Genomic DNA, 22,293 nt, shown 5'->3' with positions numbered 1-22,293 from the left:
ATTAGTTAGCTGAAAATCAGCATGAACCACTGTAAAAATAACTGCTTACATGAAATGAACCACAAACCCCAAGATTTCTAACAGAAATGACAGCTTATTCTAACATTCACCTCCTGCACAGACTGTGCTGAAATTCAGGCATAAACCTACTAAGCAGATTTTTTCCCCCACGTTTTTTCAAGAAATTCAACAACAGATAATTCCCTTCATACTACATGTGGGTGACAGTTCAGGCAACCAGACATTTTGCCATGAGGAACACTTTGATTCTTCATTCCATATACCCGTTTCCCACTTCTCTCAGCCTAAAACCAAGACACCAGATACTGCAGAAATATTTCTGAACACAGTTTTCATTACTAGAGTAAAAATCAACATCATGCAAACCAGAAGGTCATACATTTCTTTCACACATCTCAAGACCTTACCCTATGCACTGGAGAAGAAAATAGAACATACAGGTTATAGTTTCCTTTGAAGCTTGCTTGTTTTAAATTCTACCTACAATAAGGCTGGATTCCAAGGAGTATTCTTCAGTCAAAGACTCGTGATCAAACAGTCAGTAAAATGTATACGGACTCTGCTCACACAATTTTGCTGGAGTAATTAAAACACCAGCTGTTTAAGACTTTCCATTGGCCTGATCTACTTATATTTGTCTTTTTAATACACTCTTCCCAAATCTCTCTGACTGATTGGATTGTAAGATCTTAATATTATCACCTTTTCAACTGCTCCAGCAATTATTCACGTCATACGTATTTCCCCGAAACAGCCTTGATTTTGTTCATATTACTAATTTATAAGAAAAAAAATGTAGTTTTGCATTTTTTTTTCAAATTATTTGCTCTTACTTATATAACTAGACTAGGGAAAACAAATTGTACAGAATTCTGACATTTAAATGTAATCAAGATTGACCAGACAATACACGTCATTCTTCTTCATCCTTTTGGGCTATATAATACATCCCACTGAGGTTTCCAAATTCAGATCAAGTTTCTTGATGCAACATCCTGGCTCATTTTCACTGTAGTGCTTTGCAAACAAATACTCTATCTATGAGTAGGAACCTCTCCATGTTATCAAAACAAGTATTTTTGAAAACACTACCTCTGATAAAGATGTACAGCATTTTTAAGTGTGAATGGCGAGCTTTGGATACACCTACCTTTATGTTTACATCTGCTCCATTGCAGACCAAGAGCTCTAAACACAATGCTCCATGTGTTGATGCAGCAGCAAAGTGCAAAGGTGTGAACCCCTTCTCATTCACTTGATTTACATTAGCACCACAGTCTATGAGTTCATTCACTACAACATCTTGCCCATTGTAACAAGCTACATGGAGAGGAGTATTTCCATAGGCATTTGGCTCATTCATCTGTAAGAGAGAAAACCCCCCAAGATTAGTTAGTAGGCAAAAAGCTGTACTTAAAGCAGCATTTAATTGTAACAAAGAAAAAATCTCATGTCATGAGATTATGTTTTGGAATTCTTCAAAATCAGAAATTAAAAGCAGGTTCTGGATATAGCATTTTGATTGAGATTGGTTCCTGGGGAAGAGTATGATTGCTTTACAAGTGAGCCAACCTCCTCCAATTGTCTCCACACCAGTTTCCTGTATGCGACTTAAGAGACGCCACACGTGTCAAAATATCCACTATGGCAATTTGCACAGATGCTACACACAAAGCATAGCACAGACCTCTATAAAACAGCATTGCAGGTTTTCATTAAGAACACCGGTCAAAGAGCCTTTTGCGTGTATGTGCACATATAGAAACAGAATTTCTTGCACACAAATGACACTGAATTCTGATCTACTTCTCAATACAGAGCTTGAGTTGCAATCTCCAGCCTTGCAAGACTACAACTGATTCACAATGTAGATTTCTTACACAGTTTACTGTTAACACACTTTCTGGAGGCAGATACTGTAGAACCTTTTAATTTATTTTGCATTTCAATATTAATATGGCCTCACTTCAGTATTGAAGTTTCTCTCAATTTTTAGTATTAACTAATATTTATGTCATGTAGGAAATTCAATTCCATGTATATTTTACCAACTGAGACAAAAGCATTTAATTTCCTGCACTTCAAAAATTATTGTGTGGCAAAGCTAGGATCGGAATTCCTATTTCCTGACTTCCAGTCCAATGAATTAAGAGCAAGAAATATCAAATAAACAAAAAGCCCTACTAATACACAAACACTTTCAAATTATTGTGCAAAATCTGCAAGGCTCTTGAGGAGGTTTTCTTTTAATGGAGAAATGAGGGTTTATAAAAGAAAAAGTAGTATTTCCAGAGATCTCCCTTCACATACTTTCACTATATCCTAACTGTCCCTAAATAAACAGTGTGCTACAGTACTAACAAGAGCATTTCAAACAATTAAAAAAAATTCTCATTTAATTTAATTTTTCCTTACATCAACTCCAAGATCCAGAAGATATTTGACTACACTAATCATCCCACTGGATGCTGCAGCATGTAAGGGTGTATATGATTTCTTGTCTTTGCATGTCACTTCAGCTGTATGGGTCACGAGTAATTTCACAACTTCAATATGACCTAAAGTAATAAGGACAAATAAAACACATCTTATTTAATTAACCAGCACAGGTTCACAAACTTAATAATTCTACAACTTTTATAACATGATCAAGACATTATTCCTTTGCACCTAATGTGGAAAACAAAGAATTGTTCTTGCTTTCTAATCCTATCATGAACCATAAAAGCAACATAAGATAATCATCTGCACACATTCCACCCAACAATCATAGCATTTACACTACAAAAATAAATTTCTATACTCAAAACACAATCCTGTCTTCTGCTTAAACAGAAGGGGGGGTTTGAAGACTTGAGAACTGGAGAGGTAAAGTAGCTTTGTAATTATTAATTTATCACAAATTTACATGAACAACTTGACTGTCAATCTTCCACTGTCAGCCCAATTCCAAACACGCTCATTAAGATTTTTAAATCTTAGGCAGAAACTTTGAAAAATTGATGCAAACATGTAAGGAAGAAAATATTCTACTTTTACATAAAAATTTATCTATCCCTCCAGTCCAGCTCCTTTTACCCACGAAGCATTTAAAATGTTACACCCCATCATACAGGATTTAGTAAAGCTCTATTTTCAAGACTGCCTCAGACGGTCTTTGAGGCAGCGGAGCCTTTTAAAGGCATCAACTGCTCTCCTAAGACAATGGAAGCAGGGTAAGAGAGTAAGAGCTGGGATAATGAGGAAGGCATGACATGGGGGAAGTTACAGGTGGAAAAGAGAAGAGAGGGCAGGGAGCCCACCCTGAAGTGGTGGGCAGTAGCTTTCACTGCCAGCTTTGAGCCAGGGACCCCAATACTGACACCCACCCCTGCTGCAAAGGGCAATGAGCTTTCCCCTTCCATGCCCACATGCTCCTCCTCTGCTTCCAGGCAATTGTGACACTGCCCGCTAAGAAGCCATGAAGATATTTGGGGTAACCAGGTATCTGTCATTCTTGCTCCATTGTTAAATTAACTGTTAATTTAACTGCCAAACACCTCATCACTGAAAGTGCATGGATAGTCATATCAAAGACTGCAGAATAAAGAAATACATGACTTTAACAGAGCACAATACACTCGGGGCTTTACCTTTGTAACTGACCCATACAGACACAAGTGGGATTCTTTATTTTACTTTTCAAGTGGCACCCTTTCCTTAGTTAAAGAACTGGTGAGGGGCACACTGAATACTTCATCTAAGTAGAAAGTATCAAATCCAGCTTTCAGTTTAGGTGCTCCACAAAGAGTGTGGATCTTTGCTTTTTAACCAGTTAAGAGAATTTGCAAAAGTTTGAATAGGAAGTGCCTACCCAAAGAAGTACAGACAAAGCTATTTTTATAAACATTCAGACACTGTGATACTTATTTTATGCTTCGTACCCAACAGCACACAAAACACCATTTCACCTAGCTATACCAACCAAAACCATAAGACTTTACCAGTGCAACATGAAGTGCTGCAACAACATTTCACTTAATTACCTCAGTATAGCAGGAAAGAAGGGAAAGAGAAATGCAAACACAATCTTTTGACCCAAATACAATGGGGACAAGAATGAAAACAAGCCCTACAGGAGAGACAGATGTACAGAAGATATTGAAAGCAGTGAAAGGAATAGGGACAGTGAACAGAACAGTGGCAGAAAAACCTTCAAAGAGAAGATACAAGCCAAAAAAACCACCCTGACCTGCATTGAAAAGGCAAGCAGCGATCAGTGGAAGACTCTCAAAGAGAAGAGCAATGTACTTGACGTGAGAGGTGCTGCAGAGACACCCCGGTGCACCAGGGAGGGCCACAGCAGCACACAGGACTGTCATTCCATTTCAGTCGCAGCTTTGCAGCTGGACAGCAATGGAGCCGGGGAAAAGCAGGAAGGAAGCAAAACAATGGATACAACCCTAGGAAGTTATTTATAGTAGAGTGACGAAAAGCATAACTTTTTTATTTTATGGTCAGTTTTACACGGTGGAAAAGTTTTTAAGGTTTTCTCCAAACAATTGGAGCAATGTACAATGGCTCTAAATTGCGAGAGAGAATGTCGTAATTATTTTTACTTTGAAGACTTTCAAAAGCTTTTCCTTTACTGTTGTCTACAAGGAAATTTAGGCAGATCGACATCAATTAAATCACATTTTTCCTGCCCAAACACTGTTCATTAAGAAAGTTCCCTGTAAATAGCCTGCAAAATAGCACTAATTAAAACTGGAATAAATGTAGCTTATCTGCAAAACAGAAGACTTTTCTCTCATTTAGGCAAGAACAAGACAGAAGGTGTCTCTGACCTCTCATTAACACTTGTCAGTTCTCTGAAATTTCATGTACAAGTTTCATTCAACAAAATTTTGCAAATAACCACATTTAGTAAGGTGGCTGGACAGACTGTCACAGACACTGCTCTGCAAATGTAAGTACATTAACAACACTAATGCAAAATATTGAAAGAACATTAGATCAATAATGAAGTTCTTCAACTTCTGGGGTTTTAAGTACTGGTATCAATACCTGAAGTGCAATCTCATCCAGCTTCAAATACTAAGTTAAGAGCATTATTGCTGCGATGGTCACCTCATAATTGAATGGCACATTCAATTCTTTTCAAGTCTGATAAAAGGCAATGAAGAACATTACTCTGACAGTATTGCCAGGGCATTGATAAAGACCATGAGAACAATAATCATCCACTCCTGGAATAAGAACGGCAACACAAGAATTTGTAGTTTCAGAGATGAAATATTCTTTGAAAATACAATCCCCAAGGATGCTGTAATGATCTTCTGTTTCGGGTGCTCCTTGCATTAACTGCTTACTTTTTATTTAGCATTACTGCAAAATTTTTCACCTGTGGTTAGACTTGCTGACTGGAGAACATAGTTCCTCCTTTCTAAAGAACAGAACTATTTACCTTACTTTTCTTTTTCCAAAAAATTGATTTTCCTCGCCACAAAATACACATTTACAAGGCAATTTGAACTACACTATTGTGGTTTTTTTGCAGACACAGATAACCCCAATGCTTAAAATGCAAATATTTTTCCTAGAAATATGTCAAACCACTAAACATAAGAAGACTTTTTTTATTACTACATTATTAATCAATAGAAATATGTACATACCCATATATGCTGCCCAATGTATAGCTCGTCTGTCCTTCTTGTCAAATGCATTAATATTGGCCCCTCTAGACAACAGTAAGCTGACCATCTGAGATAAAGAAAAAGAACAGAAATCTTCTGTTCATAATGGAAAAAACTTTGCCTTAACAGAGAAAACGTGGAAGAAAACAAAAAATTTATGCATTTTCAGAGGATTTAAATGTGTTGGGTTTTGAATATTCTATAGTTTGAAAAAACTGGCTGTCACAATGAAGTGACTGTAAAGAACACAAAACTTGATCTCAAAAAAACCACTTCCCAATTAAATATTGAAAAGCCATGAAATCTTTTAAATCTTCAGGTTATTTCTAAGGGACTAACGAGTCAGAGCTTATTACATATATTTCCTCTAAATTTCAGTGATAATTATACTCCTTATGCACACTATTTACTGAACAGAAAAATATTGTGGCTTTTCCATTTTAAATTTACCTGTTCCTAATTTTACTCCACTTAACTTGACAAATTTGCTTCTGTCATAAGCACAGAGAACACTATAAAAAACTTCCAATTAAATGATGTAACATTTATTTTCCACAACTTTTCTGCACAGAGATGAATACGGACACCAAATTCAAATATAAAATAGGGGTTGAGGACTTTTGAGGGAATGGAGGAGAAATTGTTTTAAACTCAAAAAGGAAACATCAGAAATGTGAGGGACAGAATGAGAGTGGAAGACAAGAAGATGAACTTTTACCTCAACGTGTCCACTGAAGGCTGCATGATGCAATGCAGTTCTGCCTGCTCGATCAGACACATTTACATTGCTTAGGAGAGGCACCAAAGCTTCAGCACACTTCACAGCTTTGTTTGCAGCTGCTATGTGTAGGGGTGTCTGCCAGTTTTTATCACGAGCATTGACATCTGCTGAATGCTTTAACAACACCTGAACAGCATCCTGGAAGCATTTACAAAAAAAAACAAGCTGCTTAGTAAAGATCAGAAATGACAGCCTCAGATTTAAGGACAGTACAATGGAAAATAACCCTTTACAATTTGTTCATTTGCAAACATAATCTTTGGTACACTTTGGGATTTGTGCTTTATCATAAATCCAAACTTGGGGATGTTCTCAAGGATGTGAATAATTTAACCAAATCAACCATTTCCAGGTCTTTTATCCAGTTCCTTAAGCAACATGGAAAATTGTTTTGTCATCACAACTAATTTCCAAAGTTTAATAAACCATCCTAGGATTTTTTCCATTAGTGCAATCCTTACCCAAGGATTAGTGAAGTACTATGAACTTATAATGAATTTCCATCAATCTGCCAAGCAAAAGTTTTCAACTGTCCAAGTCTACAAATGGCAAACCTGAGATTAATAAATGTACATTTAGAAAACCACAAATAAAACAGTCCATGGTCACAAAAAGTTTCAACATACTCTGTTGCAAAACTCCTGAAAACCGTTTTAAAATATTGCACTGAATTCCATCTCAAAATGATTATTCATTTCCTTTTGTTAGAAGTACAAGCTGCAAAAATTTGACAAATACAACCATAGTTCTTACAGGAAGATAAACAAGTCCCATTAAAATATGCACACACAATTGGAATGCATAAAAAAATAAATGTGTTGGCAGTCTCAACACAATGATGAATATTGCATTTTGCATCAGCTGTGTGACCTTCCCACGATTCACTAATTTCTTTTGGTGACTGCCAGCTCAGTCACTGAGCATACAAATAATTGATTACCATTTTGAATTTCAAACATATTACCACAAGTTGTTACTAGAGATTCTAAATTACACTGTGGTATGATAGCAAGGCCTGTGGACAGAATGCTAAGTCACTATTGATCCTATTTATATTAGAACAAATCATATTTAGAATGTTGAAGTTTCTCATACTGTCAATCAAAATGAGAATAGAACAAACACAAAATTGAAAATACTCCATCATAGGCTTGTAATTTAATGAGAAAATTGAATAGGTCTTCTCTGAGAAACTGAAGCAGATTTAGTACTTTAAAAAGCTAATTATATTTTAAGTCTTGTCTTTTTTAACCCAAATATCAAGAAATATCATATCAGAACAAGGAAATTTCAGAACAGCTATTATCCCTTTTGCAGAAGGAAGCACCACACTATTAGTATAAAAATAATGAATCTCAGTTTTATGTGCCTTTGCATGAATGAATTTCATGACTGAATTTACTTTTTTTTTTAATTTGCAACGTACAGCAGGCACACACAAATAAAAATGTGACAGTCTTGACATGAAGCTGCCTGAACTTGTACAGCTGACAGCTAAATCCGTAACTCCAGCTATTTTTTAAGTTTCGGTGTCCTTGTTTAATTGCAGCTGTCCTTACTTCAAGAGTCCAGATGTTTTACTGAAATCATTACCCAGTTTTTCACTACAGCTTTCCATCCAGTGCCCTAAACCCATACAGTTCTGTCAGCTAGAAAACAGTGCCTACACGTATCAGCCCTGTTTATGGCTCCCATGACTCACTGTGTTTATAAATAGAGAATTCTGACAAGTGTCTATCAAGTGTCTGACTAGTTTACTTTTCTTGTTTGCCTTTGATTAATATTTTGTTTAAAATCTTCCATATTAAAAAAACCCCACTATGACCATTTTTTTGAAGTTAACATTTAAACCCAGTTGTTTGCAGCACTCCCCTGCCTCTGCAAGCATTACTGATGTGGAGAGCTTTAATTGTTCCTCAGCTCTGAAGAATGCAGCATTTGGTGCTTTGGTCAGCTCCCAAAGGAACAGCCTAAAAATATCTCAAGAACAAACAGCATTTGGGAATAAGGCGCCCTTGAAGATTCATTTTCAAACACTGTTTTTTTGAATAACATGATCTCTACATAACTTTGCTATTAATGCTAGTGACAAAATACTGCAATTTATCCAGGGAATTCAAAAGCAAAAACTGAAACAAAGCTTGTTTAGATAGCTCATGGATCAAACACTTGAAATTCAATGCTTGTCAAAACTAAAATATTCAATTCTATCTTCCCAAACAAAAATTTACTAATAAAAAACCTTATTTCAAATGTACCGAAACGAGCATCAGTTTGATTCCAGATCTCAAAGGAGATAGTTTTGCATAAACTCTTCCACATAACATGCTTAGCATTTCTCTGTTTGTTTTGATCTACAGGCATTTAAATTTTTTATTAGGACAACCACTACAGAGAAACAATAACTAAGTAATTTCTTGCATTATGACATTCTCACAACTGTATATCTGGTAGACTTGAAGAAACAGTCTACATTCCACTTAAAAATTTTAAAGTAATATTCAATACTACTCATTAATCACTTTTTGTAAAAAAAGACACTGTCAGGCCTTTAATAGAACCTTTTATTTCTTCAATGCTTGAACACACAGGCATGTAACAAAAATGAAGTAATGCAAAGACCATGCTGTAAAAGTTGTTCTAAATCTTAATTCATCTATACCTCCCTCATGCTGAACCATTCTGGTTACTTTAGGAGAAGTAAAATGGACTTGAGAACACTGCAGGCAGAGTCCTCTGCTAGAGAAGCCACAGAGAGAAAAGCTGAGAATTCAAAGTTTATAGTTTCCCTCCTTTCTTACTACTTAAGCAATAGATATGCGTATATACGTACCCTCAAAAAGAAAAAAAAAAGAAAAAAAAATTGCAAAAATGTTCTGCAATTCCAAATGTTTGGAGTAGTTTCATTTTTAAAAAAATGAACAACAGACAGAAGGTAATTTGAGGTGTCTTATTTTAACACAAAGTAGTCCCAAAGAGCAACATACCTCACTACAAGATGCTACAGCTCTGTGTAAAGGAGTCAACCATTTGCTGTCTTTGGCATTAACTCTAGCTCCTGTAACAAAAAATAAAAACAGAAATTTAGAAGATACTTGCAGAATGATTGAAATATTTTCAAGAACAGAAATAGAACTATTTACTTATTCTAGTAAAATGAATTTACTTATTCTAGGCATTTCTTTGCATTTGTCATGCAAAAAATAAAAAGGAATCTTTTCTCCAGCTGAAGTCAACCCTTTGAGAAAATTCTTTTAACACTATACCAATAATACTCTTCCACATCAAAATATACTCATATTTTTGCACTAGGCCATCCTTCCAAAGCCACATAAAAGGCTGCTGTGTAAGAAGGATGAACTCCTTGCCTTCACACAGCAATAAAGATCTCATAGTTTCCCTTTATAGTTGAAATTCTCCCTGAAAATACAGAAAGAGTTTGCATTTAGTAACTCCCCACTCCTACAGTTTCCTTGTTGATAGACAGTTGCCATGTCTGATAGACGGGTATACAGAATGAGGATGATTCTTCACTGGGACTTACTTTGGGAACAAATCTTCAAATATCTGAAGTCAATTCTCTTGAGTTTCTAATCAATCCATTCCTTTCAGTCATAAGAACAGAACATAGAAGCTGATGCAGGATCCAAACTTCCAGTTTGATCTTAGGTCTTCCATACACTGGACAAAGACTGAGGTAACTGCTGGCTACAATTTCAGGGATTTCCATCTTTCCTTATCTAAATTTCAGAACAGGATTTCATCCTATTTTCCTAAGTGCAAAAGTTTTTGAAAAATAACAGCAGGGAATAGGGAAGAAAGTCCAAGCCTATTTGAAGAAAACTCTCACAGTCCAACAAAAGTTTAAGAGATAGCACAATTATCTGTTTTTGTCACACATCCTAAGGACCCAGTGATGCACTGCAACACATCAGGTGCCATAGCAGACTGTACTATACCAAGACTTGCCTAGAACTCAAGCAAAGAAAGAATCTGAATATTCTAAAAGTTACTAGAAATGCCTGAGGATTTTTGGCAATCCTTCCCAAAAGACGGTAAGTGATGAACGACATCAGAAATATAGTGAAGAAATGAATGGTAAGTGAGACTGTAATCAATATATTTCAAAAGTATCTGTAATTCTTGATTATATTCCAGGTAATTGTTGGCCACATCTTGTTTTTAGCAGATGAGACAAAAACAAGAGGCAAAATTGTACTCCAAACTCCACCTGACTTCACATCTAGCCAACAACCAAGGAACAAAGACTTTCATAGCCTAATTTCTATCTCTAACTTTAGGATACCAATGTCTTTAAAGCATTTGAAAGATGTTGAGCAAGTTACTAAGTCATCAATTGCTATCCTGATTTCCTCAGGAAAATGCATTTGCAAGACTTGGGGTCAGGTCAGAACCATCCAGATAATGAAACCCAAGACAGGAAAAGCAATGTGCCCATCAGAAGAGAAGAAATGCAGTTTCCACTCCCAAAAAGCAGCAGTTACCTAAACTCTAGCTCTAAGTGAAAATGTGCTTAGAGTCCAAACACTGTTTATGTGTTCAGATTTTACTGACATTTCTGGTACTTGTAACACACAGCCTAAAAACTACACCAGAAGAGAGAAGAAATAAACATAAAATAATACTGTACAGAAGGCTTTCACAATGATAAGTTAATCACACTTGCTAAGACTAAAAGAAAAAAATATGTGAAAGTAAGAAAGAAAATCAGCATTAGCCAGAGAAATATCTAAGGAAATTTGAAGTGATATCTAAAAGTAACATGGTCCTCTTAAAAGAACAAAAATCAACATAGCAAATACCTGCCCCTCATTCCATAAGTGATCTTCCAGCCAAAGAAACAAGGATGCCTAGGTCTGGCACATTGAAACAGTGTAAAATACAGATACTAAAACAAGTTAACTTTTCAAATGCACAAAAATTTGTAGATTCTGTGACACAGGAAAAGCCAAAGTTGACTTTTGATAACAAATCTGAATCTCTGATTAAGAAAAAAAATCACCAAGTTTGTTTTTTCCTTCCACAACAAAAACTCTTAAAGAAGTTTGTCGTGGTTGCAAGGGAGGTGAATTTTTTTCTAGGGGGATGTGGGCAGTCTAATCAGTAATCAGCTTTTCTGCTGGCACCTAGATTGGTCACTCAGAGGTTTGGACACGCCTCTGAGGACACAAAGAGTTAAAAGCAGGAGTCTGGGGGGTTCGGCCTCTTTTTTCAGATCTCGGTTCCAGCAGAGAGACGTGTCCGGCCTCCTTCCCCTGCCCGGCCACGAGGCTGGGTGGGGGAGGGGAAACACGTGGTCGGCTCAGGTAAGCCGGAGCCCCGGGGGGGAGAAGAGACGGGACAGGACTGGAACTGAGCTGCCCCGTCCAGGATGGAGGGGTGGAAAACTGTGGAAGTGCCTTCTGTGTGTGCTCACCCCCCTCCCCCCCAAACTCCGGGAGAAGGTGCTCAGCCACGTGGGGGTTTGGGAGCCTGGGAGTGCCTGAGCCTGCACCCTGCCGAGAAAAAACTGTTAACCCTTGCTTGGCAGAAAGAAACTTTTCTTAGACATTGATTCTCATGACTGGTGGTTTCGGAGAGAGGGAAGCGGCCTGAGACTGAGATGATAAAGCATGATTGGAAGGAACCTGATGGGCAAAGAATGAGAGGAGTAGCCTTCTGAGCTGGACTTCTCTTGCATAATGTCAGCCATGGACTGAACTTAAGTCTCTTTTGAACATAAACTGCATTTTTGGGTGGATACAGCTGCCCTTGCTTTTGCTACAGTGACTGGCACTTGAAGAGTGGAGCGAGCAGAGAAGAGAGGGGGAGGGTGAGGTGGTGCCCTCTGCCCTCAGGGCAGACCTGCTCCTGGAACCCCGGCCCCTGGGTAAAAAGGGGGAGAGCTCGGCATGCAGCATCCTTAAAAAGCCCTGTATGTAGTTTTGGCCTATGAGACAGCGGTGAGAGCGCTGGACATAGGAAAAAGAGAGAGTCACCCTGGCAGACTTCTCTGGGCGGTGCCACGGGTGACATGGGAACACATAAGGAGTAGACCTGTGTGTTCTGGAGAACAGTCTGTGGTGCCAGAGAGACTCCTCTCTCCCTTGCTGAATTGAAGATTAGTTTGTTTTTGAGTGGTGATTGTTTGATCTAAAACCCAAAGGTTGGTCTGTGAAAAGTGATGGGTGGGGAAGTAGAAACTGGGAGAAAAAATGTTCTAAGAAGTTATTTCTGTCTCTGTGTGTGTTTAAGAGTATTTCTGTCCGTGTTCTTATGTAATTAATAAAGTTTTGGTGGGTTTTTTTTGTTTTCAAGATTTAAGCCTGCTCTGCTCTGTTCCTGATCACATCCCACAGGAGTTGTTAGAGAAAAAACATATATTCATGGGTGCACTAACATCTGGCAAGTGCCAACCCATGACAAAGTTGCAAAATTGTTATATTGAAAGAAAGTTTTTAAGCAATAATCAGAATAAATGTACTACCAAAAAACACATATGCATTATTAATGTGGGGACTGGGAGATCTACAGCTTTAGATACTTTGAACAAAATAATATTTTTAAATTAATAGAGAGATTCTTTGCCCTTAAATTTCTTCAAGAAGCTAGGCTGCCAAGAATCATTTAAATTTCATAAGTGAGCTTTTCCAAACAGCCTTGTATCTGAGGACACAATCCTCCTCTAGGCTGTTCTTTACTGCACAGCACATGCTTTGGGGAAAATGTCACTGTTCCTCCCTGACCCTTCACAGGCTCCCTCAAACCTACTACAGTCCTACCATGCAAAAGTAAGGGCGTTTACTTGATTATCTGATTTACTTGATTAGTCTTGATTATCTGAGGTAAAGCTCTACTCCAGACCACTGCAAATAAATGCTACAAAAACATATTACACCTCTACTGAACAACTTTTGCTTTAAGGTATTGCTTCACAGTTGGCTTAAAGGGAGTCTGAACACATGTATGTGTATAAGCAACTGTACAGCTCTGCCAATGCAATATTATCTCTGTGAAGCTCAACCTGCTGACATGTTAACCAGGGCATTTCTCACATTTCAAATGCCAGCTATGAGCAGTCTGCTCTTTCAAAGCACAGTACAGTGTACCTTAATTCCCTGTGTGCAAAACCCAAAAAAACCCAAAATGAAAACCAACCCTAACAAACTGCTGTTCTCTCCCCTCCCTGCTTCCATCCCTTGGAACTTCCAGACTTCAAGGGCCTGGTCTTAACATGTTTATTAAAACTTCTCATTTGTTTACTGTAAAATTTATTATATTTCAATTCTTTTAATGCTGTAGAGTTTGCTGGAAAAGGATTAGGGCACTTGTCAGAGAGAACAATCACAGTGCTGGAACACAAATATTCAACTTGAACTTAAGAACAATCATGTAAATCACCCTTCCCTAAAACAGCATCTTCCACACAAAGCAAATTATTCTTCCATGTTGATGCATTAAGCCAAAACATTAAACAAGATCACCCCTTTCATCACTAATTTTGCTAGTACAGCCTAGTAAATTTACACATCTAGGCAAATATAAAAGCAGAGTTTTGCTCTGCAAAAGGTAGGATAAGAAGAGGGAATGAGAGAGAAGTATTCCATAATTTTCTTCCCTTGACTCTGAACCTTACATCTCATCTTGCAAAGTTGTACTCAAAAAACTGACAATTAGAAAGACATGATTTATTTAATAAATAAAGAAGCTACTAAAAAGCTCTGTGATGCTTACTTCTAGCAAATTTATGTTTCAAGAGACACGTTTTCTAATTGAATATGTGCACTGACTTACAGAATGATCCTAGAGGGTTTAATTCTATCAGTCCATGAGTGGCAATTGCATATTTAAATGGGGTATTAGCCAACGATTCCTGGACACATGTTTCTGCATACTTCTTGGTGTCCATATCCTTCCATTCCAGTTAGAGCTAGCATCTCAACCATCTCTTAGAAAGACAAGGAACGACTGGGCAGGAAATGCTGCAAGGAGCAACCACAATCTCTTACTTCACCCATAAACTGCCACACAGCTCTTTCACTGCCCTGTCTCGCACCACCTCTGTGTTCCTCTCACACAAACTCCTGCTGTGACACTCCCCCACAGCTCCTCTGCACCAGAACTCTTCCTATTTGGAAATGTCCTCAGCAGACTAATGAATGCAGTGGCTGAGTTACTTATGCGTCACTAGTTGGAAACAGATTAAAAAATACAACAGAACTGACAAGATATTTTCATCTTTGCTCACAGTACTGACTTAAGTACTCAATTGCCTTCCACTGTTCTGTTTGCAGTCTGTATTTTTAGACTCTCAAGGATGGTATTTTCCTTTGTTATTGTACAAGATGTGCTAGTCACTGAGTAATAACATAAGCAAAGAAAGCAAAAGTGTTTTCATTCAATTATGCAATGAAGACACCCAATGTTCAGTATTTGAAGCACTGAAATCTCTGTTTAAGAGTAGAAGATGTAAATAAGATCTTTATACAGTGCATTTAAGAAAGCAACAAACTTTGTCCTAAAAACTAGTACATTGAAATAATTTTAGATATTATGTTCGGAGAAATTAGGAAGATCTCAGGTATAAATCACTGAGAGTAACCACTAGTCCCACTGTAATTAGATTCTACTTAATTATTTTCCTAACAGCTAGTAATAGGTTCAGAAGGTTTTCCTTTTGAATGATCCATTTTTTTATCTAGAGAGAATGACCTTAGAAGCACTTAAACTGGTAAGCAGAAATTCTCAGACTATACTGAAGCATAAATAGATAGAGATGAAAACTTTTCCTTAGACAGAAAAATATGTGAACAGTCAGGAGGAGATTTTAAAGTTTAAAAGTTTTTAAAGTATAAGAAGATTTCAGATATTAATTGGAATAATCAGTAATAGAAATCGAGTGTAATTTCCTATTGAAAACTTGGAAAATCCTTGCTGCAAAAATGAGTAAGACACTATGGAGAGAGCTTCCTGCTATTTAAAAGCTAAATGCATAGAAGAAGATCTATAGAATAGTGAAAAAATCCAAGAGGAACAGGTCTGGAATCTTTTGTCCAGACAGAATGAGAATTCAAGAACAGTTCTTATTTTTGTTCCTTAAGAAACAAACAAACAAAACCACTTCCAAACCCCAAAACAACCCCACAAAACAAATACACGTGGTGACACATCGGCCAGAAAAGGGAGGAAAACCACAATCGAGTCGAAGCTGTTCTTCCAGGGCTTTACTGATCTGTCAATATAAGCCAATTTCCCTTCAGAATTTCAGTTTCTGCCACATCTCAGCCACCATGCCCTTGAGCTTCAGTGAGCAATGTGAAGTTGTCTGACTGAAGCTACTGAACAGTTCTAGCTTTTCCTGAGTCAGCTTAACTTTTTCTTTCAACGAACATCAGAGCTACTTTGTTCACACCAATTGACTTTTACCACTGCCAGGGGCAAGTTAGACCAGCTTGGAAAAGAAAAACATCAGCCAACATCGCTGTCAAAAGAAGAGGAAGTGGCTGAAAGATACAGTCAGTGTCAAAGGGGCCCTGTGAAATGCCCTCAGTGTGTGGGTACATCTGCAATCCAAACAAAGGGAGCTTCATTCGCCTGGGACTGAGGCAGCAGGAGCCTTTCGACAGCTGAGCTGTGGGACTGTCATGCATGGATTTCTAATACTCGCAGAATTCTAATCAGATGAAAGAAACACAGGTAGAGAGAGTGGTGTAACACTGAAGGGTCTTTACTATCTTTTAAAATGTGCTATTACTACAGTGGCAGCTTTCCAGCATCAGCACGGTTCTTACATTTTCCAGCTGACCCAGAGGAAACAAAAACTCATGGGCTGCCAAACCTTAATGAGATGGAGTTTGACCACACTCATGAAACACTGATCTTCATGCAGAGAAAATGTTGGGTTAAGCAAACAGCAATGTGTTGTGTTAGTATTTAAGTATCAATGCAATATAGTAACTAAATCTATTCAGAAGACAACAGACAATTCAAATGTTGATTTTTGTGAATTATTGATTTCAGTGAAAGCAATAATCATCTCCACAGTATTTTTAGAAAATAAATGGAAAAAGTTAGTAATCAAAAGAATACATTCGGTGATCACACTGATCTGTTCTGCTTTTCACGTGACACTTCCTGGCACAGTAGACTCTGATGGAATTAAAAATCATAGGACAGCTGGAAAGAACAATTGTTTTATACAGCAAGAAACCTCTGCAGAACAGTTCATATGCAGGAATTAAAAAGGGTTTGAATTTTTTAAATCAGGACTTCTTGGAAAGAACAAAAAGCTAGACATTCAGTTAATTAAGACTTAATTATTATACTTTTCTATTTTTCAGTAGTTTGCCATCATTTACACTCTGAAAGTCAGTGCAATTATGCAAAGTAGACAGATGTATTTGTGCACCAGGATGCAGAGCTGTATAAAGGTCATAAAAATACAACTGTGATGAGTGTTACTACTCTTCCCAGAATAATACAAAAAGGAAAATGCTTCTAAAGTTAAGATTCTCAAGTGGCTAAAATATAAACTTCTGTTCTATCCTTCTGGATGTTGTCAATAATTTTCATGCCTTTTCTTGGTCACCTCCCTACACAACAAATCTAAGAATGCTAGAATAATTGCCTATCAAGCAATCCAGAAATGGGAGATTATTTGAAAATTTAGACTTCCACAGATCATAGAGCTATGAAAAATTTGTTGGTAAGATATCCACATCCTCAGGGGATAGTTTATTAGTGTTCAGTGTCTCAAAATAAAAAACAAAAGGCAGTTTAATATCCAGGCCCAGTTTGGAGTTAGTAAAGCAAATTTCTGTGATGTTTGGAGCCTGTATCCAAACCATCACCTACAGATTCCTTGTCCAGGTGAAAGACAAAAGGAAAGGTCACATAGCAACCTTAAGATTTAGTTAAAAAATATCTCAAGAATTCAACAATTAAGTAAGCTCTTAAGACTGAAAACTTACTCCAAAAAAGTCTGCAAAAAGGCTGAATCAGTAATATCTTCAGGATATGCATTATGGGTTACTTAGGTCTGTAGAAAGTAATATAAAGACATTGTAACTGCAGTATTTGAAAGCAATGTGGATTCCCTGGAGCAGGATGAAAAAGACATTCCAATCAAATTTAAAAGAACTATGTGTAAGTAGTCTATAAAAACACTTTAGAAATAGAGAATAATGAGAAAGAATCAAGTAAGAGCCACTGAATAGTGGAAAGATTAATACTGACTTCAGTAATTTTGAGGTCCAGTTTGAAGAATAAAAACATCAAAGCAAACAGTCTTTGTAGAATAGTTTGCACAGCAGGAAACCTGTAAAGTGGTTCCTGGTAACATTCCAGCAAAGCTATGTTAGAGGACATTACAAGTTGCAAGGACAAGCTTTCACAAGGTGAGAAATGTTGGGATGAAAGAAGCCTACACTTAATTCAATCCTTTGTGCAGGTATGTTATAATAGGTCAGTTAAAGTCACATACCCAGCTTTTACATGCAAATTTACTGCAGAGGAGATGGTTGCACAGAAATGCTATTTATTCAACAAACCACTTTCCTCAATTTTAAAAAAGCGTTTTTGCAACACAACAAAGTTTTCAAGCCTTGCTGCCGTAGCAGATGTTCTTTATTTGCTCCCTAATGCTCATCTATTATGACAAAATGTAATATTATACATACGTCTCAAAGGAGAGATTTGATTTCCAGCTGAAACACAACAGATGAATTTTCCTTATCTTCATGAAATGGAGAGGAAAAACACACTTAACCTCTTTCCCCACCTTTCAATTAAAAGAGCTAAAAGACAAATCATAGCTTGTGCATTTTCGGACACCTAGACCTGATTTCTCTGAGAAGCAGCTGGCTCAGCACTTCTGATACAGCTGAGTGCTCATACTTCACCAACCACAAAGCTTTCAAATCCAGCACTCAGAAATGAGGAAGACTAAATTGGTGAATACCTTTAAAATATTTAAGGGACTTGCCTAAAACTACTGCTTGCAGATTTGTGCCCAAGTACAGCACAGCCTTGCAAACTGAAGAACACTCAGACATCACTCCCACCCTGCAAGTGATGCCCCTCTTCATGCATTTACAAACGTGTCAACAACTCAGCCCTACCTGTGCACCCCTCCCTGCAGCACCCTGGTTCACCCCTAGTGCAGCCTCCCTCTGAGACTTGCAGGAGGCTGTGCCTCTCCAGCAAGGCACAACGTGTTACTGCAGTCCACAGCACAGCACAGGAGCACAGCAAGGTTGGACTGACATCGCCACAGCTTTCAAAGCTTTTGATTTGCAACTATCTAATGCATTGTTTTGTTGTAAGCAAATCTTGATTTTCATTAAATAAATGTTATCTGGGACATATCAATGCTTCACATCCTCCCTGAACAGAAACCACCACCTCTCCTCCATGCAACTGCTCAGCTTTGGACTATTTGTACAATCCTAATTCTTACCTCCCTTCTTTCCTCTCCATTTTTCCTTACGCGTAATCCCAGGTTATGTGCCCAAATAGCAGGACTAATATTTCTTCTCTAGCACTTCCCCCCAGTCAGGATCTTGTTTCGTTCCCATCTGAACTACAATTCCCCTCCTTCCATTAGCCTCTCACCAGAGAAAGGGGTATTTAGTTCTATCATGGATCTGTAAACCAGACAGAAGATGCACTCTCAGAAGTAGCTGACTACAACTTTGCAGAGTTTGTAACATCATTAGTTGATGAAAGGGGTCACTATATATTTTCAAGAGTCACCAGAACTTGCCTTTCTTCTGGATAGGGAAAACCAGCACCTTTTTAGATTTTCAAGCCTTGCACCTTTTCAAAAGTGAACTTTTCTGGACAAAATGTCACTATGTCCATACAGTAGATATACTAATTAATATCACATCATGTATTTTTATGATATGTATATATACTTATATAGAGAGTACAATATATATAATGAAAATATTACATCATACTAAAATGATAACAAATTAATTAATGCCTAGCAAATTCAGTTGAAGGTCTGGAAGCAACTCCTATAATCCTAAAAGTGGCATTTCCTTAAAGCAGAATTTGCTAGAAAGGGTTGCTGGAGGTTGATGGGGATGGAAGTAGCCAGCTTTGCATAGGTAAGAAGTGCAATTAAGAATACTGAAGATTAAAGTAGTTCTGTAGGACTGCTACAAGTTTTCATCTTTCTATGTAAGCTTGAGGCTCTGTATTACAAATTCAGCCTCAAGCTACTTGATGGGTAGGTCTGCCCAAGATCAAAACCAGTCAGTTCAGTCCTTCAGTCATGATGTTCTTCAGGTTTTTGGTTCAGTTTCTTGGTTTTCTGCCCCATGAAAAAAACCAACAAAACAACAAACACATGCTGTTTTACAGAACTTGGAACTTTTCTTCGTACAAATAAATAGTAAAAAAAAAAAAAGATGAGATTTTAACATTTTCCAATGGTTTTAGTTATATTCTGTGCACTTAAGAAAACAGGCAAAGTTAGTTAAAATAATACAACCAACTCTGGATGGCATCTTTACGTTCAAATGTAATTGCTTTTTGGCGGGGCATTTCAGAATGAAAGCAATGCTGCTAACACGTTCCTGTACCATATACACTATTACTTCTTTAAACTAGTGCTGGACTATTGAAAGCTGATCCAGCGACAAATTAAAATAGCTATAACAGAGAAAGCTTTCTTCAAAGAAATATTTTAGAGCAGAACTACAGAACTATACAGTATTGTAACACTAATAAGTCTGGAAACTAGAATTTCAGTACAAGCATCTTTAATTCTTAGTACATTAAGTATCTCAATAAAAGATACACAGACTAAGATGTACATAAATACTTCTTTGAATGTGCATAGAACTCTATGTTTTCCATTAACAGGAACAGAACATACCAGATAAAATAAGTAGTTCAATAATTTCTGCATCTCCCAGATAGGCAGCAGCATGTAAAGGGGTCCTTTTCTCATTATCCTGTGGTAAGAGGGGGGAAAAAAGGTTTTATTTAAAATAAAAAAAGAAGTACGGTTTAGCATTTTGTTATGTTATGAAAAAACACTGCATAAAAGTTCATCTTTCAAATATTATACATTATATATTTTAAAATGCATAATTACTCTGAAGACATCAGTCACATTTACTAAGACAAGCATGCTTCTCCCTAAGCAGCTCTTAACACCTACAGAGTCAATCGCTGTTTTCCTGACACACACAGGATGTCATCCCATCTTTAGATTAACCCACCAGTCACAGATCACCATTCACTTGTCCAGAGACAAGAACTCGAGTCTCTCCTACGCAGCTAAAAACAGTGTGTTATTGTCATATGCAACAATTGGTGAGAAACATTTTCTTTGTGAAGTTTAAAGCAATTTCAGAAGTTACTATTTTTAATAGAAAATAGAAAAGAAACTAGAGTGTGTAAGGGCAAAAATAGTGGAATGCAATTTCAACTGTTTCATTTACTGTAAGTAAGCAAAGACAGGATAGAGGTGAAATTTCTTTTGCAAAAAACCCATTCTGCAAGTAACACCCAGTTCTTTTAATTAGGTCAAGCTGATCTAAGGTGCTTCTGAAGGTACCTTCACCTGATCTAAGGTGCTTCTGAAGTGATGTTATTTATTCATGCACAATATATACCAATTAAGATTCTCTTTTGAAAGATTAACACAAAAGGTCTCATAACTCTTTTAGGATCAGTGACAATTTCCCTGCACCAGTTTATAGCTTAAGCAGAAAAATAAGATCACATCACAGTGAGCTATAAAAATGAACAAGAACCAACCAGTTTGCTCTCTGAGGGAAGGCTGGTGAGAAATCAGAAAAGAGACAGATAATTAGTCAGCATCCTGGTTCTGGCCTAAGCTCTGCTTGGATATCCAGATCCATTTAGTAGAGTTGGAAATACACTGGGGGTGAGGGATCAAGATTATATGCAGCAAGAAATTTTAAGTGGCAAGACATTTCTATTAATTCAACTGATATGTAACAACTATCGTAAAATCAAAACACAATTTTTATTGACATTTTTATTGTGAAAAGCATTCTTCTCCCTTGCTAGAATAACCTTGTAGTGAATCCAAACTTGAGAGCTAGCATCACATAAAAATAAAATTAGAGTTCCTGGCAGGAAAGATCTTATAGTAAAACTGGAGCTGAGACCCAACAAGTTCTTCTGAAAGACAGCTTCAGAATTCAGAGCATTCAAACCACCCCCTCTAAAAAATCATCACCTATTCCCTGCCTAGTCCCTGCACAGTTCACCATAGCAATATTTCCTAACAAAATTTCTGAATTACATGCAAGAAATTCCAAACTGAGCAGTGCAAACCTGACACTGATGCACCCTAAGGAAACAATGCTACACTTATCATTAACACCACATAGAACCTCACCAATTTCTTGCTAGGATGTCTCAAATGCAGCTTACACATCTAGGATAAAAAAAGACAGGCCCCCGCCACAAAGGACTCGCTATCTTGAAAAAAAACTTTGAAAAAAGGAGAAAAACCAAACACTTCTCCACCAACAAACAAAAAAATGGAAGGGGAAAATATTAGAAGCACAAATGAAAAAGAAAAGCAATACAAATATTAAACTTGCTTCCCCAATTGAAAGACAGTAAAGACCAGCCAGCAATGAAAATCTGTTTTCATTCCTCTAGTACAGAGAACAGAGTTCCTATATGTAGCTAGCATCAAAGCCTTTTTGATAATGCTAAAGAGCCTATAAACTAGAGATTAGGGAACACACAAGAATGAGTATGACAGGATACTGTCTGCAATTTCATCATAGAATTAGAGAAAATAAATGGGCCATG

General features: G+C 37.2%; 1 protein-coding gene across 3 annotated transcripts in view; it reads right to left on the bottom strand.

The window, feature by feature from the left end:
* Positions 1-22,293, bottom strand: part of ANKRD28 (ankyrin repeat domain 28) — a 118,478-nt gene that overhangs the window by 31,422 nt on the left and 64,763 nt on the right. For 2 of the 3 annotated variants that reach the window (XM_063409443.1, XM_063409433.1), the window contains exons 3-8: positions 20,369-20,447; positions 9,468-9,538; positions 6,418-6,618; positions 5,679-5,766; positions 2,437-2,579; positions 1,172-1,384 (exon numbers count right to left, since the gene is read on the bottom strand). In XM_063409443.1, the coding sequence (XP_063265513.1) occupies positions 1,172-1,384; positions 2,437-2,579; positions 5,679-5,766; positions 6,418-6,618; positions 9,468-9,538; positions 20,369-20,447 (795 nt within the window). Of the gene's footprint in view, positions 1-1,171; positions 1,385-2,436; positions 2,580-4,252; positions 4,398-5,678; positions 5,767-6,417; positions 6,619-9,467; positions 9,539-20,368; positions 20,448-22,293 lie in introns of those variants that run through there. The other variant, XM_063409452.1, reaches the window with a different exon arrangement.

Source organism: Prinia subflava, chromosome 1 (genome assembly GCF_021018805.1).
Source record: "Prinia subflava isolate CZ2003 ecotype Zambia chromosome 1, Cam_Psub_1.2, whole genome shotgun sequence".
NCBI classification, from domain to species: Eukaryota; Metazoa; Chordata; class Aves; order Passeriformes; family Cisticolidae; genus Prinia; species Prinia subflava.
This window is presented reverse-complemented; position numbering and strand designations above follow the sequence as displayed.